General features: G+C 48.8%; 2 protein-coding genes across 4 annotated transcripts; one reads left to right on the plus strand and one right to left on the minus strand.

The window, feature by feature from the left end:
• Window positions 1–583: 583 nt before the first annotated feature.
• Window positions 584–4,853, minus strand: R3HDML (R3H domain containing like). 3 transcript variants are annotated; one of them, XM_032448577.1, is made up of 6 exons: window positions 4,476–4,853; window positions 3,605–3,902; window positions 2,461–2,579; window positions 2,213–2,345; window positions 1,248–1,363; window positions 584–1,170 (listed from the first exon to the last, which is right to left on the minus strand). In XM_032448577.1, exons 2-6 carry the CDS (start codon window positions 3,863–3,865, stop codon window positions 1,038–1,040), a joined length of 762 nt encoding a protein of 253 aa, XP_032304468.1. In that variant the 5' UTR covers window positions 3,866–3,902; window positions 4,476–4,853; the 3' UTR covers window positions 584–1,037. The 3 variants fall into 3 exon arrangements, with proteins under 3 accessions (XP_032304468.1, XP_032304467.1, XP_015736946.1); XM_032448576.1 differs by having other exon boundaries at window positions 3,605–3,905; XM_015881460.2 differs by lacking the exon at window positions 4,476–4,853 and having other exon boundaries at window positions 3,605–4,262.
• An 11,122-nt stretch (window positions 4,854–15,975) lies between these two features.
• Window positions 15,976–20,615, plus strand: FITM2 (fat storage inducing transmembrane protein 2). Its single transcript, XM_015881664.2, has 2 exons — window positions 15,976–16,184; window positions 17,369–20,615. The coding sequence occupies exons 1-2, from the start codon at window positions 16,012–16,014 to the stop codon at window positions 18,009–18,011; spliced, it is 816 nt and encodes a 271-aa protein (XP_015737150.1). The 5' UTR covers window positions 15,976–16,011; the 3' UTR covers window positions 18,012–20,615.
• Window positions 20,616–23,486: the final 2,871 nt, after the last annotated feature.

Raw genomic sequence — 23,486 nt, forward strand, 5'->3', positions numbered from 1 at the left:
GGGATGAGCTGAGCTGGGCTGGTGCGTGCTGGGGTACAGCCCAGCCAAGAGATGGGGCTCAGGACTTGTCTCTCAGTGCAAAACCAGAAGGTCACCTTGGGTTGGGGAGCAGTGGGATGCAGGATGATACCCAGAGCACACGGCTGGTGTGGGACATTTGCAGCTCTCTCTCCATCTCCGCTCCCTGAATTCCTCCCCCCACACCCTCTGTTTCTGCTGTTTTCTTTGCATGACAATCTGCTTGTGCTCAGGGAGCAGCGGGGCAAGCTGGCTGCATTTCTGGGGTTTGTGGGGGGGCCTGCAATGGTCCGTGGTGACCCATGGACATCTGTGTTCTCTGCTGGGCTGCACAACCAGGAGGATGCCCAAGGACCAGGTGTGTAGATGCAGACCCCATATTGGGGTCCTGAGCTGTGACCCTCTGTCATTTTATCACCATTGTCCCCACAGTGCCCAGTGTCCCAGCACTGCTGGCTTCTCCCACACGATGGAGCAAAGCGCTCAGCATCTCACATGCTCACAGCCCTGCTGAGGGCTCCTGCACCTTTCTGCTATTTGGGGTAACCCCAAAACACAGCACATGGCTCCAAGTCACAAGGGCTTGGCAAGAAAGGACAGACATGAGCACTTGGATCTCCAGACTGTTTATTGGGTGGGAGGGGGCACATCTGGGGGAGCATGTGCAGAGGTGTCATGCTGGGTTCCAGTTGCTTGTCCCTAAGGGACAGTTTGGTCACTGCATGGCTCCCAACCCAGCCCTGCGCAGCAGGGCCCTGCCAGCCCCATGTACCCCCAGCACCCCCAGTGCCCCCCAGATGTGAAGCAGCTGGAGATGGCAGCGGTCCCAAGGGGTGTCCAAAAAGAGCCCCCAGAGTGGCAGAACTGGGGCCAAAGCAGGCTTTGTGTCCTGCCTAAAGCCTAAAGCAGCACAGGGAGGGCTGGGCTGGGGGGGACAGAAGCATTGTGGTGCCATAAATAATCCTACTGTCCCTGTCCCCATGGTGTGCAGCGGGGGGACGTGGAGCGCTGCCGCCATCCTAAAACCAGCTCACTTGGTTGGATTTGAGTCCTGTGAAGCACATGTTGTTGGAGCAGACCCCTCCATAGGCTGGCGGGCAGGCTGAGCATGGCCTCCCTATCTTGTACGGTGCTTCCCCAATCCAGTTGCCCCTGGGAAGAGAGGAGAGGAGAAAAAGCATCACTCCCTGCACAGCACCAAGTACGGCCGGCTGTTTGCACCCACTTACTTGATGGCGTAGTTGCAGACGAGCAGGACGGCGCGGCGCCACGTGCTGCCCCAAACATGCACATTGCTGCAGGCCTGCAGGGCACAGCCCAGCCTGTTGGAGGATGCCCACACCATCTGCATGGGACACAGCATTGTCAGCCCCGCTGGGTCTGGGAGGCAAACTCCAACAGTACCAAGCTGCCTGTGTGTGGTGCCATGCCCACCCCAGCGCTGCTTAAACACACACTTCTCAGCATCCCTTTCCTGTGCCCTCAGCCTGCTGTGATGCACCGCCTGAGTCAAAGGAGCAGCCGAGTCCAGGTCATGTCTCCAACTCACCCAAATGCATCCCCAGAGCTGTCTCTGAAGCGCTGCCAGCCTGGACAGAGGGAGGTGAAACCCCTCCCGGGGAGACCCGAAGGAGAAAGGCCCCTCCTAAAGCCGCTGCAGGCTGAGTTTCTCCCTATAAACATGCATTTTGTGGCCCAGACAGCCCCGGGCACAGCTGTGCTCCAGACACTCGTGCAAACACCGGAGGGGTCGGCCCAAGGCAGAGGGGCAGCAGGAGGTTTCCAGCTCTGGCTGGAAGCGCTGTGGGATGAAGGGGGGCATTCATGGGGCCGGGCAGTGCTAAAAAGCCACTCTGTCACGCAGGAGGTGATTCATGGCCAGCCAAGGCGGGAAGGGGCTGTTTGTTTTTTTCTCTTTGCAGCCTCTGAGGTGTTAGTGGGATAATGAAGAGAAACAGAGGGAAAAATGCTCTCAGACCAAACTGCCGGGAGACCAAACTCGATCCAGAGGGAAGCAAGATTTGGGTCCTGAGTGTATGCAAGGAGCAGAGCTGCAGCCCCAAGTGCAGTGAGGACCCTGGCATGCATTTGTCTTGGGGAACCCCATCCTCACCCACAGGGCAACAGTGCTGCTGCCCACCCATCCTAATTAGGGACCTACACCCCCTGCTCAGTGGGGAGCCAGGGCTCTCACCTGAGTGTAGTGGCTGCAGACAGAGCCGCTGCACTTGGAGGGACAGCGAGGGTTGCACTCGCGGGGATGCGGGAAGGAGTAATGCTGCTGCTCATGGTGCCACGACCTCACCATGTCCACCACAGAGCGGTACCTGCCACGGGAAGGCTATGGTATCAGTGGGCATCCCATTGCATGAATGCTACGCCAGAGCCTAAAAGCTGAATGTGGGGCCGCGTGGTGGGACGCAGCTCCCCACCCTCCCTTACCTGCCCGAGTGGATGGAGAGGTTCTGCCCCACATACTTCATCAGCTGGGGGGGGCCGTGCTCCCACACGCACCGTGCAGCCCACGCCTCTGCTGCCCTGGCCAGCCGGTCATCCCATACCTGGTAAGGGAAAGGGGAAGGGTGGGGGGGGGTTGGGCTGCTGGGGGGGAGGCAAGAGGAGAAACCCGCTCCTTATGTTCAGAGGGGCACCGAGGAGCTGCTCCTGTTCTGCTGCTGGGACAGCTGCTTCCTTCATGCATTATTTAAAGCTTCCTCACCCATCCTGAAGTACGTAGGGAATGAGCCTCATGCCTTGGAGAGTTATTTGGCAGGCAGGCTTTTAGGATGCCCTGGGTGTCTGGCACAGAGTTTGCAGGCAGGAATGCCTCTCTGTGGCTGCTGGTTGTTTTGTGGGTTGCTTGTTTTAATGAGATGCTACAAGGAGGGATTCACAGGAATGTGTCCCCCTGCTCGTATCTGTCCAAAGGTCTGGATGGCAAGCTGTGAGCAGCAAACCCCTCAGGCACAGAAAGGTTTTGCCCCAGCTGCACAGTGGGGAGACCAAGGGGGACAAGCTGATGATGGAGGTGTCCCTTCCTGGGGTGTGATGCTGGTGATCCTGTCACTGGAGTGCATGTGTCCCTGGACCAGCAGCTGTGGCAGCTTTGCAGGTCAGAGGCACCTGAAGCACATCCTGGAGGCATGGAAGCTCCAGGAGATGTCAGGAACTCCTGGCCCCTTGTGGCCCATGCTAGAGGAAGGGTGGGCATGCTGGAGTGCTTCAGGCTGCCAGGAGCTGGTCCAGACCCACCCAGGTGCCTGAGGGCACTGCAGTGTTGCCAGCAGCTCTGCTCTCTGCTGCGGTGCCTCCCAGAACACCTGCAGACACGAGTGAGGATGGCAGCTCCCTGCACTGCTGGGACAGTGAGAAAACCCCACTTCCAGCCCTGGGGCAGGGAGATAAGGGACAAACATATGCCCCAGCTTTAGCATGGCATGCAGCAGTCGTACCCAGTATCCACTCCCACCTCTCTCCTGGGGAGAAGCTCTGGGCATACAGTGCTCTGCCCCACACCTGGGATGCATAATATCCCCAGGAGGGGCACAGAGTCACAACACAACAGGCACAGGCGATGCACACTCACCATGTACTCCATGTTGGCAGCGGGGGGGGACACCTGTGCCCGCACCTGGTTGTGATAGTCCAGGATGGCATTCATGTCACGGGGGGACAGGTACCGGCGGCGGCGGCTCCGGGGCAACCCTGCACCTGGAGCTGAACCCGTCCTTGTGCTGCTCGGAGGGGACAGGAGCTCGGTGGCATTGGGCAGCACCAAGGAGCTGGACTCGTGGGCCAGCCAGCAGAGCATGCTGGTGAAGCAGAGGTGCAAGTGCAGCAGCGGCATTGCAGCGTGGATCTCCCGTCCCTGCTCCTGGACTGTGCTGCTGGAAGAGAAAACATGACCCGCATCGCTTCACTTTGCATTTGCTCATGCAAATCCCATTGCTCCAAATAAGAGGGAACTCATAGAACCGTAGAATATTCCAAGTTGGAAGGGACCCATAAGGATCATCAAGTCCAGCTCCTTTCCTTTCCTTTGTCCTTTTCATAAGAAGTGTTTGAAGTGAAGCTCTGATAACCTGCAGCTCCCGCTCGCTTGGCACAGTAACTCTGTGAGCAGCAGGGAGCTGTCTGCAGAATTCCTTCTATTTAAGAGATAGCAGTGCAGGAGCTGCCCCAGTTTTCATCCATCCCACCTACCTGCTCCCAAGGGGCACACAGTGAGAGCCTGCCCCATCCCCTGCAACATCTGTATGGTGAGAAAACACCCGGAACAAAACGGAAAACACCCAAAACAATAAGTTTTAAAACAGCAAGAAATCCTTCTTGAGTCCTTCCCTTGGGGGGGAAGCAAAAATAAACCCCCACAAAAGCAGGATAAAAAATACAAAGGGAAATGCTGGAATCTGCTCATCCATCGCATCCCTGAGCGCTCCCTCTCGCAGCCCACATACCTGAAAGCACCGAGCAGAGCGCAGCCGAGCCCGGCACCGCGCGGGGCCAGCCTTTGCAAACAACCTGCGCTGGACACGAGTGCCAGAGATTTAACCCCGGCCAGGCGGGCAGCCCGAGGCAGCGTGACGCAGAACCTGCATCTTAACTCGTCCCCCCTCGGGAACGTGCTGAGGTTTGGGGAGAGCTCTGCCGGGCGGTTTATAGCCGGCTCTCGGTGCACGCCTCTTGCACACGCAGCTGCTGCTGCTGAGCCCCACGCGTTGCTGGAGGGAGAAGCCAGCAGAGCTCTGTGTGGCGCTCCGGCAAGAAGGAAAGCTGTTTGTTTTAGTGATGTTTGTTGTTGTTTTTATGAGATATCTACAAGGATTAGATACAAGATTCCCCGTGATGTGTCCCTGTGCTCACATCCCCCATTGGGTCAGGAGCAATGAGGGGACCACCCTGGTGCTGTGCAAGCTGATGGCAGCAATGTGCCTTCCCAGGGTGGGATGCTGGTGACCCTGTCACTGGGGTGCATGGCATCTGTCCTGCACGGACCATCCTGCAGCAGCAGGTGTGTTTCCCTGTAGCATCCCAAGCTCTGTTCCCAAAGGCTGGTAGTGATTACGGGCTGCCAAGGTGACTCCTCACCCCAGTGCTGTGTGGGAGCGACCCTGGGGCTGCTGCAGCTATTGCCAGCACTGTGAACACTGTGTAATTGGGGGAAGCTGCTGCACAGGCAGGAGAAAAGGATAAGACAAAGATGCTGCAGGGACCCTGGTTTGGTTGCTGCTGTGCTTGTTCACAGCAACCTGCAATTGGGGATGCTCTAAGCCTTCCCAACACAGATGCGCACCATTTGTAACCATAGTGGCAGGGCTGCAAGGCAAGAAGCCTGGAGCAGGCTGAGCATCACCAGCAAACCACACTGCAACCCAAGGGACACAGGGGCTCGAGGAGCAGCACACCCACATGTGGAGTGGGAATAGCACCCCAGTGCAGAGGTGTTCATGCCAGTGCAGCCTCTCCTTGCCCTGGGGCTCTGCTGGAATATTCCCCTGTGCACATTTTGTTCAAGCTTTTGTGGAATTTGCTCTCCTGTAGAGCAGCTCTTGGTGGTGGGAGATATGTGCTGGAGGGATGTTCCAACCTGCACCCTGTGGAGCCAGCTTCTGCATCTGACATAGCAGCTAGCCTAGGAATGGTATCAAGGCTGCTTTATTGGGAGGCTTTCTTGGTGATTTATTACTTCACAAAAGACAGAGACCTGCATCATCCAGTGCCATGGGCTGCAAAGTTGTGCATTTGAGCTCTTGTTTCCCTGGTTTGATGTGCACTGATGTGATGGCCTGGGGAGGTGGACCTGCTGCACTCCTGCTGTTGTGCAGGAGCCGATCTGCAAGCAGCCCTGCTTGGGGACAACAGGGGGTTTGCCCTGGGTGTAGAGAGAAAGTGCTGCTTAATCAGCACTCTGCGAGACAATCCGAATTCCAGGAACTGGAGGGGCTTGTGTCCCTGCCAGGCGTAATATCCTGCAGCCCAGACTGGCCTGGCTGCCAAAGCACACGGCATCTGCAGAGAGCAGTGTGCAGGGAGCCAAGAAGCACACGCATTCAGCTGGAGGCAGCAGCAGCACCGGCAAACTCGTTTTAATGTGCATCAGTGGAAAGAAAAGAGATAAATCACTGGGTTTGCAGTCTCGGCAAGGATGCAGACCGGTGCTTTTAGGGCTGATGCACATAGCAGGGCTCCTCAGGCACGTCCATGTGTCCTCCAGCAGCCACACATAGAGGTGGCAGTGGGGCCATTCCCATTCAGGATGGAGTGGGGTGAGGCTGGGGCTGAGACCTGCCTGGCTCCCCTGGGCTCAGAGGTGGTTCTGCTCTTCACCAGGTGCAACAAAGCAAGGCTGCCCTGCTGCTGACCCTGGCAGGGCAGGAAAAGAGACTGTGACGCTTTGCATTTCCAGAGCCATGCAGTGGTCAAACACATCAGAAACCTGCTTACTGCTCCTGGATCACGGGAGGGAGATCTCCTCCTCACTTAGAGGTTGGAAGATTTGATCTCCATATTTTACATGATAAGAAAACCCAAGCTGACCTCTCACACTTTTACTTGTGAACTTTGGAAGGAAGTGAGATCTCATGAGTGGAGATCCCCAAGGGTTGGTATTGTAGCTGGCCCTGTTTAATATCTTTATTGATGATCTGGATGAGGGAATTGAGTGTACCTTCAGTAAAGAGGTGCAGGTGGCACCATCGTGGGGGGAAGACTTGATCTGCCTGAGGGTGGGGAGGCCCCACAAAGGGACGTGGACAGGCTGATTGCTGGGCTGATGCCAATGGGATGAAGTTCAACCGTCCCACTGCAGCCGGTACGCAGACAGCTGCACCATTCCTTGCAATGCCATTTACAGGAACCAGAGAAAGCCTGAAGCAAGACAGTCTGTGTGCATTTACCAGAGCCTGTGGGGTGATGTATTAACAGCTCAGGACCTTTTGTGGAGTAAAGTGCAAACCACTTGTTTGGGGCACTGAGGCAGTGGTGTCCCCTTGCCCTCCATCAAAGCGCACACCCTTAGGCTAACAGGATCTGAAGTGATCTCTTCCCTAAATAGGGATGTTACAGAAACCACCTCTCCCAGTGTGCCTGGAGCCAAGGTACCCCCATGCCACGAGGATGGAGCTGAGGAGCTCTGCCAGCCCCAGGGAATAATTGGGGCCTTTGAAAGGTGAGAAATGTTTCCGCAGGCTCTAGAAATAAATGTCTCTGAAGTTGGATGCTGCGGACAGTAGTTTCTTGCAAAGGTGTATTTTACAGTAACTGGGCTAAGTTTAGAAATCCACTTACCAAACCGTGGGGATGCTGCTCTCAGCACCACTCAGAAGATAGTTAATTTGCTGTGGATGCCATCAGTCTCACAAACGCAGCAGGGAGTGTTTCTGTGTGATGTTTCAGTCACTTGTTGCTTGGTGTCTGCACGCTCAGCTGTTGGGCTCAGTGGTAGGAAACACATCGGTCCTTTGAATAGCCACAATATTCAGCCTATGTCCCATGACTCTGGTGCAAGAGTCCTGGTGGGAGCTCCCCATCCCCTGCCACTATCAGATCCTCCACAGCATGACCATTTTCTGCTCTTTTTCCCCCAGTATCTGTTAGCCCACTGCCTGCAGCTCTTGCACCCATGCTGGGCATGGAAGTACAGGTTGAGCAGCAGCTCCTAGTGCCAGCAGTGCTGCTGTTGGGGGCTACAGCAACACAGCCCCCAAGGCCCACACCCAGTGAAGTCAGGACACCCTGGCAGCCTCACTGTGTAATTTTCTTGCTTGGACAGGTATATGCCACAGCTTGATTGAAACTCCTGTGTACTCAGCTTGTGCAATTTTTTCTCTCCAAGACTAAAATTAAGATAGAAACAGAGAACCTAGCACTGGCTCACGGGCAGGTTTCTTGGGGCTGCACAGGGAAATCTTATTCCTGGTTCTCCTCTGCTGTGTTGTCCCTGTGCCCTCGTGGCCCTTGCACCCACCGCCCCTGCCCATACATTGAGATCAAGCTGCTCCCAGGGCTGTGGGATTGCTACAGTATCTGCCTGCTTCTGGCACTAAAGAAGAACCCCCTCCCAGCAATTTTTGCTCACTTTTACTGTACCTGAGCACCTGGAGGCTCCCTGGCTTATGCCAGCAGGATGGGTGCAGCCTGACGGCCACCTGCTATTGCCAGCCCTCCACTCTCCCATAAAGATTGTCTGTGAATCTTTGCCAAGAAATCTCCCTTTTCTCATGGGGCTTCCAAGCTTTCCCACGTCCAGATGGCTGGAGCTGAGCCATCAGATTTCTGCCTGCCTAGGCAAGAGATTTCTCAGGTTCAGCTGCAGAGACGTAGATGTTCGCAAGGACCATTTTGCTCAGAGCAGGACAATGGTTGGGAAAGCAGAAAATGAGGATGGAAACGATCCTTTCTGCTTTATTTCCTCAGTCCTCACCACCTGATACTGCTTGCAAATACAGCTTGGGCAGCTCCTGCCCTGGCAGCCAGGACCGTGACAGCAGTGATGGGACAGCCCAGGCATCAGCTGCTCCTCTTTTGGGCTTTAGTTTATTAACAAAACATGCACAATGGGGGCTTGTGTGCACTCAGCTGACCAAAAAGCAACCTCCAAGGCTGAGCCAAGCACATATGTGAGGTATACAGGAATGGAAATCAGAGCTCTCATCCAAAGCATTTGTGGGAAGATGCAGAGACAGGAGCTCTAAGTGACATGAGCTTTAACTATACACATCCCAAATAGGAAGGGTGCATTCCATGTCTCTCCCAGCATGGATCTATCCTCCCTGGGGTCTCTTCTCCTCTGATCAGGGGATGCATGAACATGGAAACCCCAGAAAACCTCGGTACTGAGGATAAATACCTTGCATGGGATGCCCTGGGCACTGGCAGCTGTGCTGAGCCCTGACTCCCAACATCAGGCTTTGAAGTACAAAGGGCTGCACATGGGCAGATTCCTGCCGTTCATCAGCTGCTCTGGGTGTCACTCGGGCTGTGGAACAAAGGTCTGTGCCTTATGCCAACACACCCGTGCTGTGTGGCCTTGTCTGTGCCAGGAGCTAGGAAGGCTCCTGGGCTCTGTGCAGCTTCGTCCTCCCTCTTGAACAAAACCACATGCAAGTGACCATGGCACAGCCAGCTCTGCTGCTCATGTAGTACTGCTGAGCTGGCTCTTTGTCACATCAGGGCACAGAGCTCAGAGCACCACAGAAGTGTTTGTGCTGCTCTGCAACCCGGGACAAACACAAGGGTGGCAGTGCAGGTGGGAATGGAGCTGAGGGAAAGGCACCCTGTGGTTCCCACCTTGTCTCCATTACAGCTCTGGAGCTTCCTCGTCTGTTTGCCTACAGCCTCTGCTTGTCTCCAGCTTGTCTTCATGTGTCTCAATGACAGAAATGTGGCATTGCCACAGTGACCAGCAGCTGGGTTTGGACTGCAGGAAGGAGCCTCACCGCATCCCTCTGCAGCTTCACTATCTGCCACTCCTCTCATTTTTGTTTCTCCCTTCCCTTTGCTCCTATTTAAGCTGGCATTTTAGTGCTGTACTGATCAGTCTGGGAGCACCTGTGTGGTGCCTGCAGCAGAGCCCTGCCTCCAAACCTGACACCTCAAGACGTCAGAAAGCAGAACTTCACCAATCTATGCAAGTTTTATATGATTTTCTGTCTTATGACACCAAGGGTGTCAAACCCACCACCAAAACCTGCAGGTGGGAGACATGATGTGCTCTCAGCATCTGTGAAGAGCAGCTGATGCTAATCTGGAGTAAACAGGCTAAGAGGCTACAAACAACACCAGCAGCACTAGGAGCAGGTCTGCTCTTCTTCTCTGCTCTGTATGCAAAGACAGGACCTCCCTTTGCCCAGACCAGCAGCTGAAGGAGATGTCTGTGTGAATTTAGTGTGTGCAGAGGGCTTTGTGTCTGTCCACCTCCTGAAGTGGTTCAGCAAACCACAGAGGCTCTGTGCCCGCTGGCTGCTCTGGCTGTCCCACACAGATGACTGTTGAGGTGATGAGGAACCCTAATTACCTCTGACAAATATTTACCTGTTTTCCTAAGTTTACAGAAACCTCGTTCCAGCCACAGCTTTGAAGCAGGACTCAAAGCTGCAGTGATGTTGATGTCCCTGGGGATGGGCACAAGGGAACGTTGCTGCTTGTGGCACAGTGCTGGCATCCTGCATCCTCTGCCTGGGTCCTCCTTTGCAACACCACGGTAAGAATGGTTATACCAGTTCTTTGGAGCCTGTGTTAAAGAAATGGTCCATAGAAGGGGTGTTTTTAAGGCTGGATGCACTTCTTGTGTGTTTATTCCTAGTTCTGATAGTGTCAATAGAGATTGGGTTATGTGTTTAAGTGTTCTGTGCTGGGTTCGTGTTTAAGAAATGTAGCTTCTTTGAACTGTACAAACAAACACTCCTGAAGAGAATCCTACTGCTTTAAGTGAAGCTGGTAAACACTTGGATTTAAAACACCAGGATTTGGCTTTAATCTTATTTTTTACAGGACTTAAAGCTAGGAGGAAAAACATGCTGGAAAGCTGTTTATTCTGAGAACAGGCTGAGACCCAGCAGCTGCCTCCCTGCATGCAGGAGGTCACCTCTCAGGGGGGCTGAGCACCTTCCACACCTTCACCCCATCCTGTTGCGGAGCAAACTGGGTCCCAGTGTTCCAGGAGATGAACTTGGTGTCTGGATACTGGTACAGCTCTGGCTTCTCCATCAGGCAAGTGCGTCCTGTGTGATGTCAGTACTGTCCCAATCCCAAGGATTACTCAGAGCTTCGTGTTAATGCTTACTGTCCTTCTACTCTCTTGTCTTTTGGGCAGCACCTGTGGCTGATTGTCACACAAACCCCATAGATTTGAGCAAACTCAATTCCCCTTCTGATGAAGGCTGAGATGTGGGACAGCCCAATGTGGAAGAGTGCAGATGAGATGAGCAGGAGGTGCTCAGTTTGCTGAGCGCAGGGAGTAGGTAAGGAACCAAACAGATAGTTTGCTATGTATATACACACATATAATGCAAATATCTTAACTGAGATTATGACAACCCTCAGTCCACTGACTTGCCAACATACGCTTTGATTTTCTTTTTGTAAGTATTTTTATCTATAAGGCACTACTGAAGTGATCATTAATTTCAGGGCATGTTTCCAGCTGACGCTTATATAATTAAGCAAACCAGTAAAGCACAGATTAAATATTATGTATATGTATTTTTTAGCTTTGCCTTTAATATTAGTAATTATGTATCTGACTAAAATAGCCACAGCTTGTGTTATGTGGTTTGTTGTGCCAGTTATCCAGTCAAGAAAGTGGAACGTGGAGCTGTGGTCCTTGTAGTTAACACAAAGCCATCTCTAAATTTTACGTCTGAATGTAAATACGTGAGCTAAAAGTGCACCGGTCAAGTTTGAGAAGTTCATGTTTGTGAATTTGAATAAGTATAGGCCATTTTCTTCCTGTATTTGACCAGTTCCAGTAAACTATGGCTTCTTCCTTTAAAAAAGCAATAATAAAATGCAGCTGGCCTTGCTCAGTAGCTCAGGGGCCACCCTCAAAGGACTTCATGAAAGGTGTTGTGAGTTTTCCATGATGTTTAATCTATGATTGATAATTACAGGAAGCAAATATATGGAAACAATAAATAATAATTCTCACATGTGACAACCAGGAATATTATTAACCGGACTGGATGGGAGTCGCTTACCAGTAACTGTTTTCTTTGAGTGCCACCCATCAAGTGTGCAGGGGAAAAAAACTGCACAGCATATACCACTGAAAGCTGATGCAGTGAGAACCAAATTAACTCATGTATGAAGGTGTTTGGGAGCAAACACTAAAGGGGAGCATCGTGTGCTGTGCAGAAAGGTGAATGTGGTCTGGGTCAAATATCACCACTGCTCTACCAGGTTGGGTAATCACAGATAAGGATGACAAAGAGCATCCTATGCACAAATGCATGTATAGTTAATTACACAGACTGCTTTTAGGTAAGATCTCATCCTCATTTCATCTATGAACGGGCTGGTTAATTCTCACTGTAGAAAGAATACTTCATGTCTTTGTGAACTCTGGTTATTTTTAAGCTCTTTGGGCAGTTACTGTCCCTTTCTGTGACATCTCCAAAAGAAATTCAGGAAGCAGGAAAATGTATCTGCTTCCATTTCCTACACAGGATATGGAAATATAGAGGTTAAGGAACTTGCCCATGGCTGTGGAGGGAGGTTGTCAGAGCCACAAATTAAAACCAGATCTTCTGAATCCACGCTCGGGGCCGTGGTCACCAGACCATTCTCTTCCATAAATTCAAACCTGTCATTAGTCTGCTCTGTTGAAATCTGTCTGCGCAGACAAAGAAATATAAATATTTTTAGCAGTAGGTATTAATTTGTAGCACTAGTCGAGTTTGTGCCACTGAAAACTGAATTGGTTCTTTATTACGTTTTGCCCCATATCCCCAAATATTTTGATCTTTGGATATAACCACCAACTGTGCTGAAAATTCCCTTCAGCTAAGATCATTCCCTTTCTATTTGTTTGAAGGGAGATGTGTGACCTGCAGGAGCTTTAATGCTGGTGCTGGAGGTAGTGAAGTCTGTATGGAAATTACCTGGGACTGATTTCCATCACTTTTTCCAAAATGTCTGGGCTTTCAAGGCTGGGGAAGACCTTTCCCATTGATCTGAGCAGACATACAGGTTGTCAATGACCATTTTTTTCCTCTTCTGTTTCTTGATTCAACTTTTTCTTGATTTACCTTTTCTGCAGTAAATAATGCAGCACCTGCTCACAGGTGAGAAACCTTTGGTTCTGCAGAACAGTGATGGGATGCTCTCATGTGAAGAGAGCTGCTGCAGCTCTGCCCTGGCTGTCTTTCAAAGGCATCACTGACACACAAGGGAACAAAGCATACTTGTTAAAGCTGACAGTGAATAGAGGAGGCTGAAGAGTTCAAAGCACTGGAGATGAAGGATGGTGTCTCAGCAAAGGGCCAAAACTATCTTCAACTTCAAGCTTAATCTTCTATTAGGCAAAGAAAATACAGCGCGAATTATGCTTATGTAGCACCTCTCATGCAAACATCCCAGCACGCTTAACAATCAAATTCAAAGACAATCAATCATGGAGATGTGAGCAGTGTTCACCAAGGAAAACAGAGCAAGCAAGGCTTGGAAAGATCAAGTGGCACAACCACTGAAAGCACATGGCTTCCAAATGGTTTGTGTTTGTGTGCACACAAAGTGGTGTGGGGATGGTGGCAGATGCCAGAGCAGGCAGATGGTGCTGGATATGCAGGTACCATTGTGTCACTAGTGGAGTGACCCCTCATTTGGACCTGGGAGACCTCTCTCCCTAGCTTGCCCTCCTGTCTCAGTGCAGTACCAAGAACACAATGGTATCTGCATATCCAGCACCATGTTTTCCTTGGTGAATGCTGCTCACATCTCCATGATTGATTGTTGCTAAAGAGTTGCTGCCATAGAAAGCTGCCTAGAGGTCCTATTTACCACATCCAAGAGACTTAAACTGACTGAGCTGTTGTTGAGAAGTTAGTTCAGACTTCTTGGTATTTCTCCACATCAAACTGCCAAACTTTTACAGTTTATTCCTCAGTGCTGAGCAGCTCAGTTGGAACCACGAGGACAGCTTGATAAAGCTCCCATTGGGCTTTATCAAATGGCTGGAAAACTAAACCCCATTAACTTGCTCTGTGAATGGCTTGAAGGTGTAACTAACTAACTTTTCAATAACAATCTTGCCTTCTTGTAACATGCAAACCCAATGTGAGTTGGAAATGCTTGTGAATGGGGGGCCTCATGCATGTATCTGTAAGGCTGTAATACTGCTGTGGCATACTGAGATCCACTTACTCAGTATCTAATTGACAGCAGGTCACAGTGCTATAGCAAGAGTCTGAGGGAAATGTCACTGACTTGCAAGAAGGTCTGAATTTCTTCACGTCTTATTTTAAGCTCCTGTATTAGGTATATATGTACCATCAGCTCCTGGCAAGAGCTGCTATAGGTCACAATCTTTTTCTACCTGCTGCTCATTGAGATTGGGGTGTCTGCTTCCAGACAAGAGTTCTCAGCTCTGCAGAAGGTATCCATGTGTTGTCTTGCATCAGCAAGCCAGATCTGCTTGAAGTCAAGTGAAATAGATGATTAACAGAATAGCTGGAATCAGATGAGTTTTCTAAGTAATAAATTGTTTTATTGAAGAACAGCTTTGTGTTCTTGCTCCGATGGATACTGAAACACTGGATAAATCATGGAACTTTATGAGCAGGAAAGATTCCTTCCCAGAGTTTCCACAGCTCAGGAGTGAAGATGTTCTTCCAAGGCATTTTGAAACTCACTTCAAACCTCTGCTCAGGCTGCTGTGATGTCTGTGCTGCACATCCAAGTGAGCACCCTGAGCTTTGGCTTTGGGTGACTGGGCATGCAGGGGCAATGCTTATCAACCACTCTTCAGCAAAATGTAATTTTTCAGTGAAAAAGAAATTGTTTGGAGCTTTGGTTCAGATTAAACTTCTTGTTCAACTAGAAAACAATCACAAAACCCCCCGCTGTTTTATCTTCATCAAATAGGCTGGAAGATTTCAGCTTGAGTCTGGCACTTGGTGAGCTTAAGGGAAAAGGTATGAAGGAAGAGAAAGACAGCCAGATCTGTTGTACCTAAACAACTAACCCCATTTAGTGTTGCTTATACCTGGCACAAATTGACCCGTTGTCTGTGAGGACTCTTTGGGAACCTTCTGCAATCCTTCTAGATTAAATCTTCTTCCCTGGTTATGTGTAAAAGCATTTTCTACAGTTTTAAAAGGCCTAAATCCTTTTTTATTTTTTTTTATTTATTTATTTTTTTTTTGGTGTTTTTAATAAGGGAGCTACAAGTCGGCTCCTCAAAAGGACTGTTGGCCTTGGCTGGTGGATGTGACAGCAAATACATGGCATGAAACTAGAGATTCACTCTAAATCTGCAGGACACCTGGAAGCCAGTCGAGCTTTGCTCACTGCGTTTGCTGGAATACATTGATTTATAGAGATAATCCTCAGACGTTTCAAGCTGAGCTGAAGACAGACAAATTTCCAGCCCATGCCATCAATTCCCTTCATCTGGAACAGGTGCCAAGCTTACAAAATCCTCCTGCAATGTGGTAGACACCACGGTACGCTTCATTAGTAACCAACCAAGCAACTTGCCATCTCCAGCTCACAGGCACTGAAAACAATCTGGAGATCAGAGATTCCAACCTGGGAAGCAAAGAAGAAGTTCCAAAGGCAGCTGTGCTCCCGCAGGAGGGGATTTAGGCAGACAATGCTGGACTATGTGAAACCTGCTCCCAGACCTTGTTATCCTGACTCATCTGAGTCAACGCAGCTGCCTGTCTTTTCTCATTCAGGGGTACAGTGCTGTGGCTATTAGTGCTAACCACGCTCATGGCAGCCCTATTAAAAACAACACGTAAGGAATCGCCAAATGCCATTTACCCTGGATAACCCTCTTAGCTGAAACTCTGCATCTACTTGAGCTGCTTGTGCGTCAGTCGATTTTGATATATCGTTTTGCTCTTTCAGCCCATGGATTTGCAGACATTGGGACCTGTGTCCATAGAGGGGCAATGGGGCTGTGAAGGGTCTGAGCACTGTGGGGTCTTATGGGGAGCAGATGAGGGCACTGGGATGGTTCAGCCTGGAGAAGAGGAGGCTCGGGGGAGCCCTTATTGCTGTCTGCAACCTGAAGGAGGTTGTGTGAGGTACTGTTTGGTCATTAAGGCTTTCAGGCCTCTCCATGACCTTCCCCGTCCTTCCCCCCCCCAACGCCTCACAGCTCAATGCATTAAAGCTTCGGTCCGGCAGGGGGCGCCCTCACCCGGCACGCTGTGTCAGGCTCAGTACCGGCGGTTGCCGCTTGGGGGCGCTGTGTCGGTGTGCGGGGCTGGGCGCGGTGCGTACGGTGGCCGGGAGGGGCCTTGAGGAGCGGCGGGACGGGCGGCCAACATGGAGCGCTTGGAGCGCTGCGCCCGCTGCTTAAGGGCACGGCTGGTGGCCGAGGCCGTGCGACGCCGGCTGCCGTGGTTACTGCTCGGCCTCGTGTTCGTCGGGTCTGCCCTGAAGGACGGCGATCTGGTGCCGGAGACGCCCATGCAGAACAAACGCAACGCGCTCAATGTGTGAGTTGGGCTGGGGGCTGTGGCGTGCTGCCCTCAGGACTCTGTGCTGGGCCGGGCCTTGGGGGGGGAGGGGGGTTGGACAAGGCCCTGGTGGCTTAATAAAGCCACCCAATAATTAATTAATAAAGCGTCCCAATGGGGAGCTGAATGAACATCAGTGCTTTGCTAGTGCTTGTTCTCGCCTTGGATGCAGCGATAGTAAGTTAAAACTGTGTCTGTCTGTCTGTAGCTTGGTCACAGGCTGGAGTTCCTCTGTTTTCTTTATTGTTCAAGAAATAAGGCGATGGAAGGGGGCTGCTCTGTTCCCCTTTGCCACCGTTGGCTGAGCTGGAAGGTGCTGGTGGGAGGCAGGAGGTTGGAGGCGTTGGTCTCTTTGTTCATTTGTTCCTGCTGTGTTGTAAGATCTGAGAAGAGAAATAGTTGGGCAATAGTGGCAGAACTCATTAGGCAATGTCTTGCTAAACGGGATAGCTGCACCTCGTCTGCTTGTTGTTTTATAGACGTCACAACAAAAACTGTCAAGGCAGAGAGTGCGTTTTGAGGTGTGGGGATGTGTGTGTGCCGAAGGAGGGCTGTCATCAGCTGGATGAACAGAGAAGGAGTGGATGCTGCTGTGAGGTTATGGTACTTCATGATTTTATGAGGTGGTAATGGAGGAAAAACGTCTTAAACTGATTAGGGAAAAGAATCACCCTTTTTACTGGGGTATCTGATTTAGTATGAAGGTTGTGAAAGGTTGTAAAGCAAAGTTGATTTGAGATGGAGGAGGAGGGGAAGACCAAGGGTCAGGGTGGCAAGCCAAGTATATTTTATTTGCAGCTGTTGTTTGAGAAAGGCAAAGTTGACTGGATTTGTAGGGTAAAGGCAATTGCAGCAGCTGTACTGAGTCAGCTGAGAGTCTAAATGAAGCTGTAAGTCCGAGGGAATGCTGCTTGGCAAGCAGTTAAAGCGCTTAGTGAAGGAATTAGTCAGGTTTGAGACCCTAGAGAAATAATGGGGAGAGGGTTAAGATTTTATCTATGCTTGACTTAGAGGGTGGGAATCATATTCCTAATTTAGACAGCTCTCCATGATGACCTTGAAAGGCTGCTAGTTCAATTACAGCCGCGTGCCCCCAGCTCCCTCCTCCAGGCTCCTATGAAATTTCACACGTGCACGTTTCTCTCTTGGCTTTTCTCTGGCAGGTATTTTGTCAAGGTGGCTTGGGCATGGACATTCTGGCTGCTGCTGCCTTTCATCGGAGTCACCACTTACCTGTTTGCCAAGAGCAAGTTCCTTTACGGCCCCACGAGGAGCATTCTGGCAGCTCTGCGGCGTCTCAGCGCGCTGCTGGTGGGCACTGCCGTCTGGTATGTCTGCACTGAACTCTTCATGTACATCGAGAATCTCACCGGCACGTGCTTTACCTCGAATAAACTCAGTGAGCCTCAGAAGCTCTACACCACCAAGCAGGAGTGCCATCGGAACAACGGGATATGGAACGGTTTTGATATCTCGGGGCACTGCTTTCTGCTCTCATATTGTACTCTGATGATTGTGGAGGAGATGGCTGTGCTGGAAGGCTTATCCATAGACCGGAACTCAAGGCTGCGTGTTGTTATCAACGGCCTGTTTGTGTCCTTGTGTTTTCTCACCATGATCTGGGTGTTCATGTTTCTATGCACTACTGTGTATTTCCATGATTTCAGTCAAAAACTTCTTGGTGCGCTGACAGGTTTGGCAGCTTGGTTTGCAACGTACAGAGTTTGGTACTTGAAACCTTTTTCTCCTGGACTGCCTCTCACAAATGTACCTTTGAGTTCAAAGAAATACGGTTATAGCCGATAATATTCTTTAATTTTGGATTTTTCTTTCAGTGCCAGACTAGTTAAATACAGACATATATATAGGCATATATAAAGCCTATAGGCAATATAGGCTTTCAACCATAAGGAAGAAGGTAATGGGCTGGACAGCCTTTACCAGCTGATGGCTGGGAGGTGATGAGAAATTTTGTTTATAAAGAATTAATACTGGACAAGGTCTGCTCTTGGCTAGGAGTTACTGGTTGGTAAAGAAATACAAAGTTGGATTTGTTTCTCGTATTAAGAAATAGAGGAACAGATCTTCCAAAACTGACAGAGGCCTTTGCACTTTAAGACCTTAACTGACCTTAAGTTAATTCTCCCTCTATCTATTTTTATTAAAATACCAGGCATGATCCAAATGTCCTTTTCTTCTTTTTTTAACTTGTTTTGTCCTTAGAGGAGATCTCCCCTAATGGCACTGCTGATAGCTACTGCAGAGGACTCCAGCCACCAGTGTTCATTTGGTAAAGCAGTGTGAAGCTCCACTGTGAAATGCGAACATCTCACGTGGTGTTAAATACACCTGACAAGGGTTTGTGCCAAGTTGGTGTACGCGTGTTCTGCAGCAAAGAGAATGAACCTGAGATGTAATAGCTTAAGCAGTCTGTGACTTGAAATTGATACCTGTGTTTGGAAAGGAAACTCCTCAATAACAAGTTTTATCTTTCTCCTTACATGAAGTAACTATAACCATGTTTTGCAACTTTAGACACACAAAAAAATCCCAAGTCTATTGAGAGAGTTGGGTGTTTACTTTTATTTTTTTAATCTTACGCATTTAGCACCATAAAACCAAATACTTTCTGGTATGTTTCTTCCAGAACAATGGAATTCTGGTGTTATGAACATGTTAGCTTAACTCGCTTAATAGCCTGCCTGGTATTGAATGAAACTTATTGTTTATCCTGAGAGCTGCAAAGCAGTTTGCTTGAAGCAGTATTTATTTTGCTTATCAGTGAATGTCAATAAGCTACTTAATTTTGATTGCACACATAGTTGTGGCTGCTTCTGATACGTTTGGAAACCCACTACTGAATAAAACACTAATGTTGTGTAATGAATAGGTATGAAATTGGATGGGTTTGCTCATTGTACCAAACATTTAGCGTAGTTTTGATCTTGCAGAGCCTTTTATTGTTTCATAAAGGTTTGCTCATGTTGCAGTTGTGCAAAACTTGTGTGATGGTTGCAGTGTTGAAAGTCAAAGAGGTTTGTAGGCACAGCTGCCATATGAGAGGGGACAATCTGTGTGCAGTGTTTGGCTCCAAGTTGATTGTTTAGTTGAATAGGGTGTGATGCACAGTCAACATTGGCACATTTTTGTTGTGTTTTTTTTTAACCATCTCCTCAGCTCTTTTTCAGCAAATGCGTGGAAGTATTTGCAGCAGTTTTAGCAACGTTAATTCCATGTTTGTGGCTCACCTCTGAGGAAAGCTGGATTCCTTTGACTTCCCACTCCGTTCAGTGCCAAACCCGAGTTGTTTTGCAGCCTCAGAAAGCACAGATTGCCACGCAGAAAGAAGCTTTTTCAGGAGTCGATGTATTTTCTATCAAGTTCCTTCTTTTGTCTTTTGCAATGAATTGCCTTTAAGCTGACTCTGGGAAATTTGCACTGATCAACTCATATTGGGTTTAACTAAAAATATATTTGAACAATGCAGATTAATTTGCAGTCCTTCTTTTGATGTACTATAAGCCTGCTCCCTCTTGACTTAAGCTAGGCTGCAAGCCACTTGCATCGTGAATAAGGATTATATACCCAGAAGGTTTTCTGATTCATTTCATTAGATTTAAGTTTCTATTTTAGGTTATCTTTATGTAACTTTGCTACATAGGCCTGCTATGGGAAAATGCAGTTTATTTAAACCAGCAGGCTTGCTGATATTATCTTCAGTTCCACAGATGTTTTATGCAATCACTGCATCATTGTTTCTCTGTGCTTCAGATTAGTGTCATACAAACTGTTTATTGTGGAAATAATGTAGGCCATGGCTATTCTCAGACTGTATTTAAGCTACGATATGCTTGTGTCTTTGTGGGTGTTTCTGGAGTCTGCAAAGGTACTTTTGCTGTCCTTCACTTCCCTGAACAATCCAGGCTCTCAGGTTTTTTCTGACTTATATAATATTATACAGATTTATCTGAGATTATACTGAATTATTGGTGACAGTCTGAGCACGCTGTATTTCCACAGGTGAACGTGGCACAAATTCTCAAAAACAAAGGGTTTAAAACCAACAAAAACACCTGACAAAAGCAAGATTCCTAATGTGTGCCATGCAGTTGGTTACCTAGACATGAACAGTTGCTCTTTGTAGCAAAGTGGAGGCCTAATCCACTGGAATAGATGGAAAAGTTCCCGTGCAGTAATGTTCCTTATGAGTTTGGAAGTCTTGTACAATGTGTTTCTCAGAGACCACGTGCCAGCTGTTGGCTTACAAGGTTTCCTTGTGCTCCAGGCCTCTTCTTGGTGTCTTTTGGCTTTCAGTTAACTGGAAATCAAAACTGCTGATTTTCTGCTCATGCATTTCCTATCACCTTTACCTGACTTCCCTCACTCCCCCAAATAAACTTCTATCATTAAGTTAAAAATGTGGCCTCTGTATCACAGCAGACTTGTACAAATAGCTGGATTTGGTGCTTCCTCTCAAACTGGCAGATCCTCTATTTCAGCTGCCAACAGTTACTGTTAAATTGTAGGTGAGTTCTGCAATGGATTCTAAAAGCAAGCAACTGTAGTCATGTGAAACGCGGGTGTTGGTTGGTTGGTTTTGATTGGGTCTTTGTTTTGCCTATTTTATTTTATTCTATTGCTTTTCTACATTGTAGTTAATTCCAGACACTGCTTCCCTTGTTCTGCAGAGCTGTCTTTCCATACCCATACAATTTGCAGGGGGATTTTTGTCTCCAGTGTATTACTGACGTAGTACTTAAATACACACAATGAAAAATTAGCAAATACACATTGAAGTGTAACTGGCATTTGGCCTGACTGACGTGCATGAGGCTGCTCCTGCTCTTGGTGCCTTAGACATTCTCTGCTAGGGCCGGAGAGTTTTTGATCAGAGCAGACTTGTTCTGTGACTGCTTCACTGTGGTACTGAAACTCAGGTCATGGAGCAGCTGAGATAATAGAATCTCGTGTTCTGTTTTGATGCCTGGTGATTTATGGCAATGTGAGAAACACCCAGTTATACCCTACGGTGCACTTTAATTGAAAAGCTGCAGGGGATGCTGTGATGTATTACATGCCTTGGAAAATCAGCAGTTGGTTCTGAGTACCAATTTGTGGTCACCTTCCTCAGGAAAATAACGCCCAGTAGCACTGGAGCTTAAAGCGTATCCCTGCAGCTCCTCTGCAGGCAGCCTGTCCCAGCTCTTTACTTATCTCTGTTCACTCCAACCTGTTCCTTAGGATTTTTGTCTTTTCACAGCTTCATCTCCCCCCCTGGGCTGCAGGAATAGCAGTAGCTCTTTACCTCTGCTCAAAGCATGCTTGCCCTCCTTGCGTCTTCTCCTCCTTTAACTGTTTTGCCAAAGCTTTAGGTGAAATAGGATGCTGTGATTCCCACCTCGTAGTACACTGTTGTTAAAAGGAGTCGGTCAATCACTGTCATGGAGTTTAGATGGGAAAGAGAACGTGTCTCGCTTATTGGAGCAGGACTGCCTGATGTGTTTGAACTCGTGGAAGGAAATAAAGCTCCTGAGTGCTTTAAGTATACAGTGAGAATAAAGAGATTATGAGTTGGAAGACCAGAAATGCAACTGACCATCAGGATGGATTGCAGTCCCTGAAATTCCAGGTAACTGTGTTGTAACATTTGATCTGAAAGATGTATTAATCTACCCTCTGGCTGTCACAAAACACAAACAGTATCGTGTGCCTTGGAACAACATGAACAACTTTTCTGTAAAGCTTTGGAGCTTTAACATGGCCCAGTGGTTGAGATGAAGAGCCTTTCGGGAGAGCTGACTATTAAGGGAAAGGAGTACTCCTAAAAATGCCCTTTCTCAGTCATGCGTTTCCTGAAGGTCTGCAGTTGTAGAGCACGTCTTCCTGGTATTGTAAGGCTGAATAAAGAAAAGCTTGGAATCAAAAGTAAATACAAATGACATTTTATTTTCCTATCTCTGAAGCATTTTTCTTTGTTCAGTCTAGGTCCATTTTGCAGTTTTAAGTCACATTCTTTCTGTGATGCAATTTAATGTACTTAATCTGCAGGAAATGCTGTTGATGTCAGAGCAATAAATAGACATATCCTTATTGTAAATGTCAGCTCTCTTCTGAAATCTCCTGAATCCTGCTCTGTTCTCTAAGACATCCCCTGTCGTGTGAGGACCAGGAAGAGCTGCAGCGCCGAGAGGTTGCACACAATGCAACTGTAACAGTGCCAGGCTTATGGGATCATGACTCAGTGCTGGAGAAAAGGCAGCTAAGTAGGTTGTGGCTCAAAATAGTTGCCTGTGGCGGAAAGAAAACGTGCAAAATTAATAGAAAATAAAGATGATACAAGTGCCACAAAGCCTGCTGGCTTTCTGTCCAAATACATCAATTGTTGCACTCAAAGCTGGCAGGATTGTGCTGGTTCTGAGCATTGCTCCGGATCGGCCCTGAGTAGTTTTGCAGATGATGGAAGCAAGCAGTGATTTAAGATATGCTTGGTAGACTCAGCGGTTGGGTGTTATTTTCGATCACAGCTTTTTCAGTACTGCACCATCCTCCGTTTTGCTCTTCTGTAGAGGTTGGCTCTTAGGTCAGGGAGTGGAAGGAAATTGCTTTCAGTAAGTGAAAATAGAAGACTGTTCTAGGAGGCGTGCAGTGGTGTGACATTACTTTGGGATGTAAAAAGTGTCCCTAAAGCAGCTCTGAACTATGTGAAGTGCTCACCCTATGTGAAGTGCCTGCAGATCTCATACACACCCTCAAACCCAGTTACACTCTGTTCTGATTGCAAAGTAGCTTTATTTGGATAACCACTGCAGCTAAAAAGGATTTGGGTCGCAGGAGAGAGAAGGTTCTGTTAGCAAAGGGCTGAGACAGCAGGCAGTGAAAGCAGGGGGATGGACAGCGTTATATTTAACGGAAAGCTTTCAGAGTTGTCAGTTGATCTGGGCTGTTAGTGTTATAGCAAGATTTTCTTCTCCGTTCCTTTGCTGCTCTTTCTCAGAAGCTGGCACTGGGAAGGGCTTCGTCTGCTGCTGCAGTTCCACAGCCCATGGACTCCTGACCACAGAACTGTCCCTGCACCAGGGGCAGGAAAATGGGATGCCCAGAATAAAGTGAAGGGGTAGAGTGGAAGAGAGGCGCAGAGAAGAGGAGAACTCAAAGTAGGTCGTTGTGCATAGGAGGAAAGCAAGAAAAACAGCACTGAGCAGCGAGGTTGTTGGTGCTTTACTCATCAATACTGTTCAACACTGCAGCCAAATGGAAATAATTTGCTTAGGCAGTGGGAAA

This window comes from Coturnix japonica, chromosome 20, assembly GCF_001577835.2.
Source record: "Coturnix japonica isolate 7356 chromosome 20, Coturnix japonica 2.1, whole genome shotgun sequence".
Taxonomy (NCBI): domain Eukaryota; kingdom Metazoa; phylum Chordata; class Aves; order Galliformes; family Phasianidae; genus Coturnix; species Coturnix japonica.

Coding starts and splice junctions, on each gene's coding strand:
- R3HDML (XM_032448577.1), bottom strand. CDS start 3,865: ATGCCGCTGCTGCACTTGCACCTCTGCTTCACCAGCATGCTCTGCTGG. Junction 2,580..3,604: donor CTGCCAACATGGAGTACATG/GTGAGTGTGCAT, acceptor TTCCCTTACCAG/GTATGGGATGACCGGCTGGC. Junction 1,364..2,212: donor TCTGCAGCCACTACACTCAG/GTGAGAGCCCTG, acceptor TGTCCCATGCAG/ATGGTGTGGGCATCCTCCAA.
- FITM2 (XM_015881664.2), top strand. CDS start 16,012: ATGGAGCGCTTGGAGCGCTGCGCCCGCTGCTTAAGGGCACGGCTGGTG. Junction 16,185..17,368: donor AAACGCAACGCGCTCAATGT/GTGAGTTGGGCT, acceptor TTTCTCTGGCAG/GTATTTTGTCAAGGTGGCTT.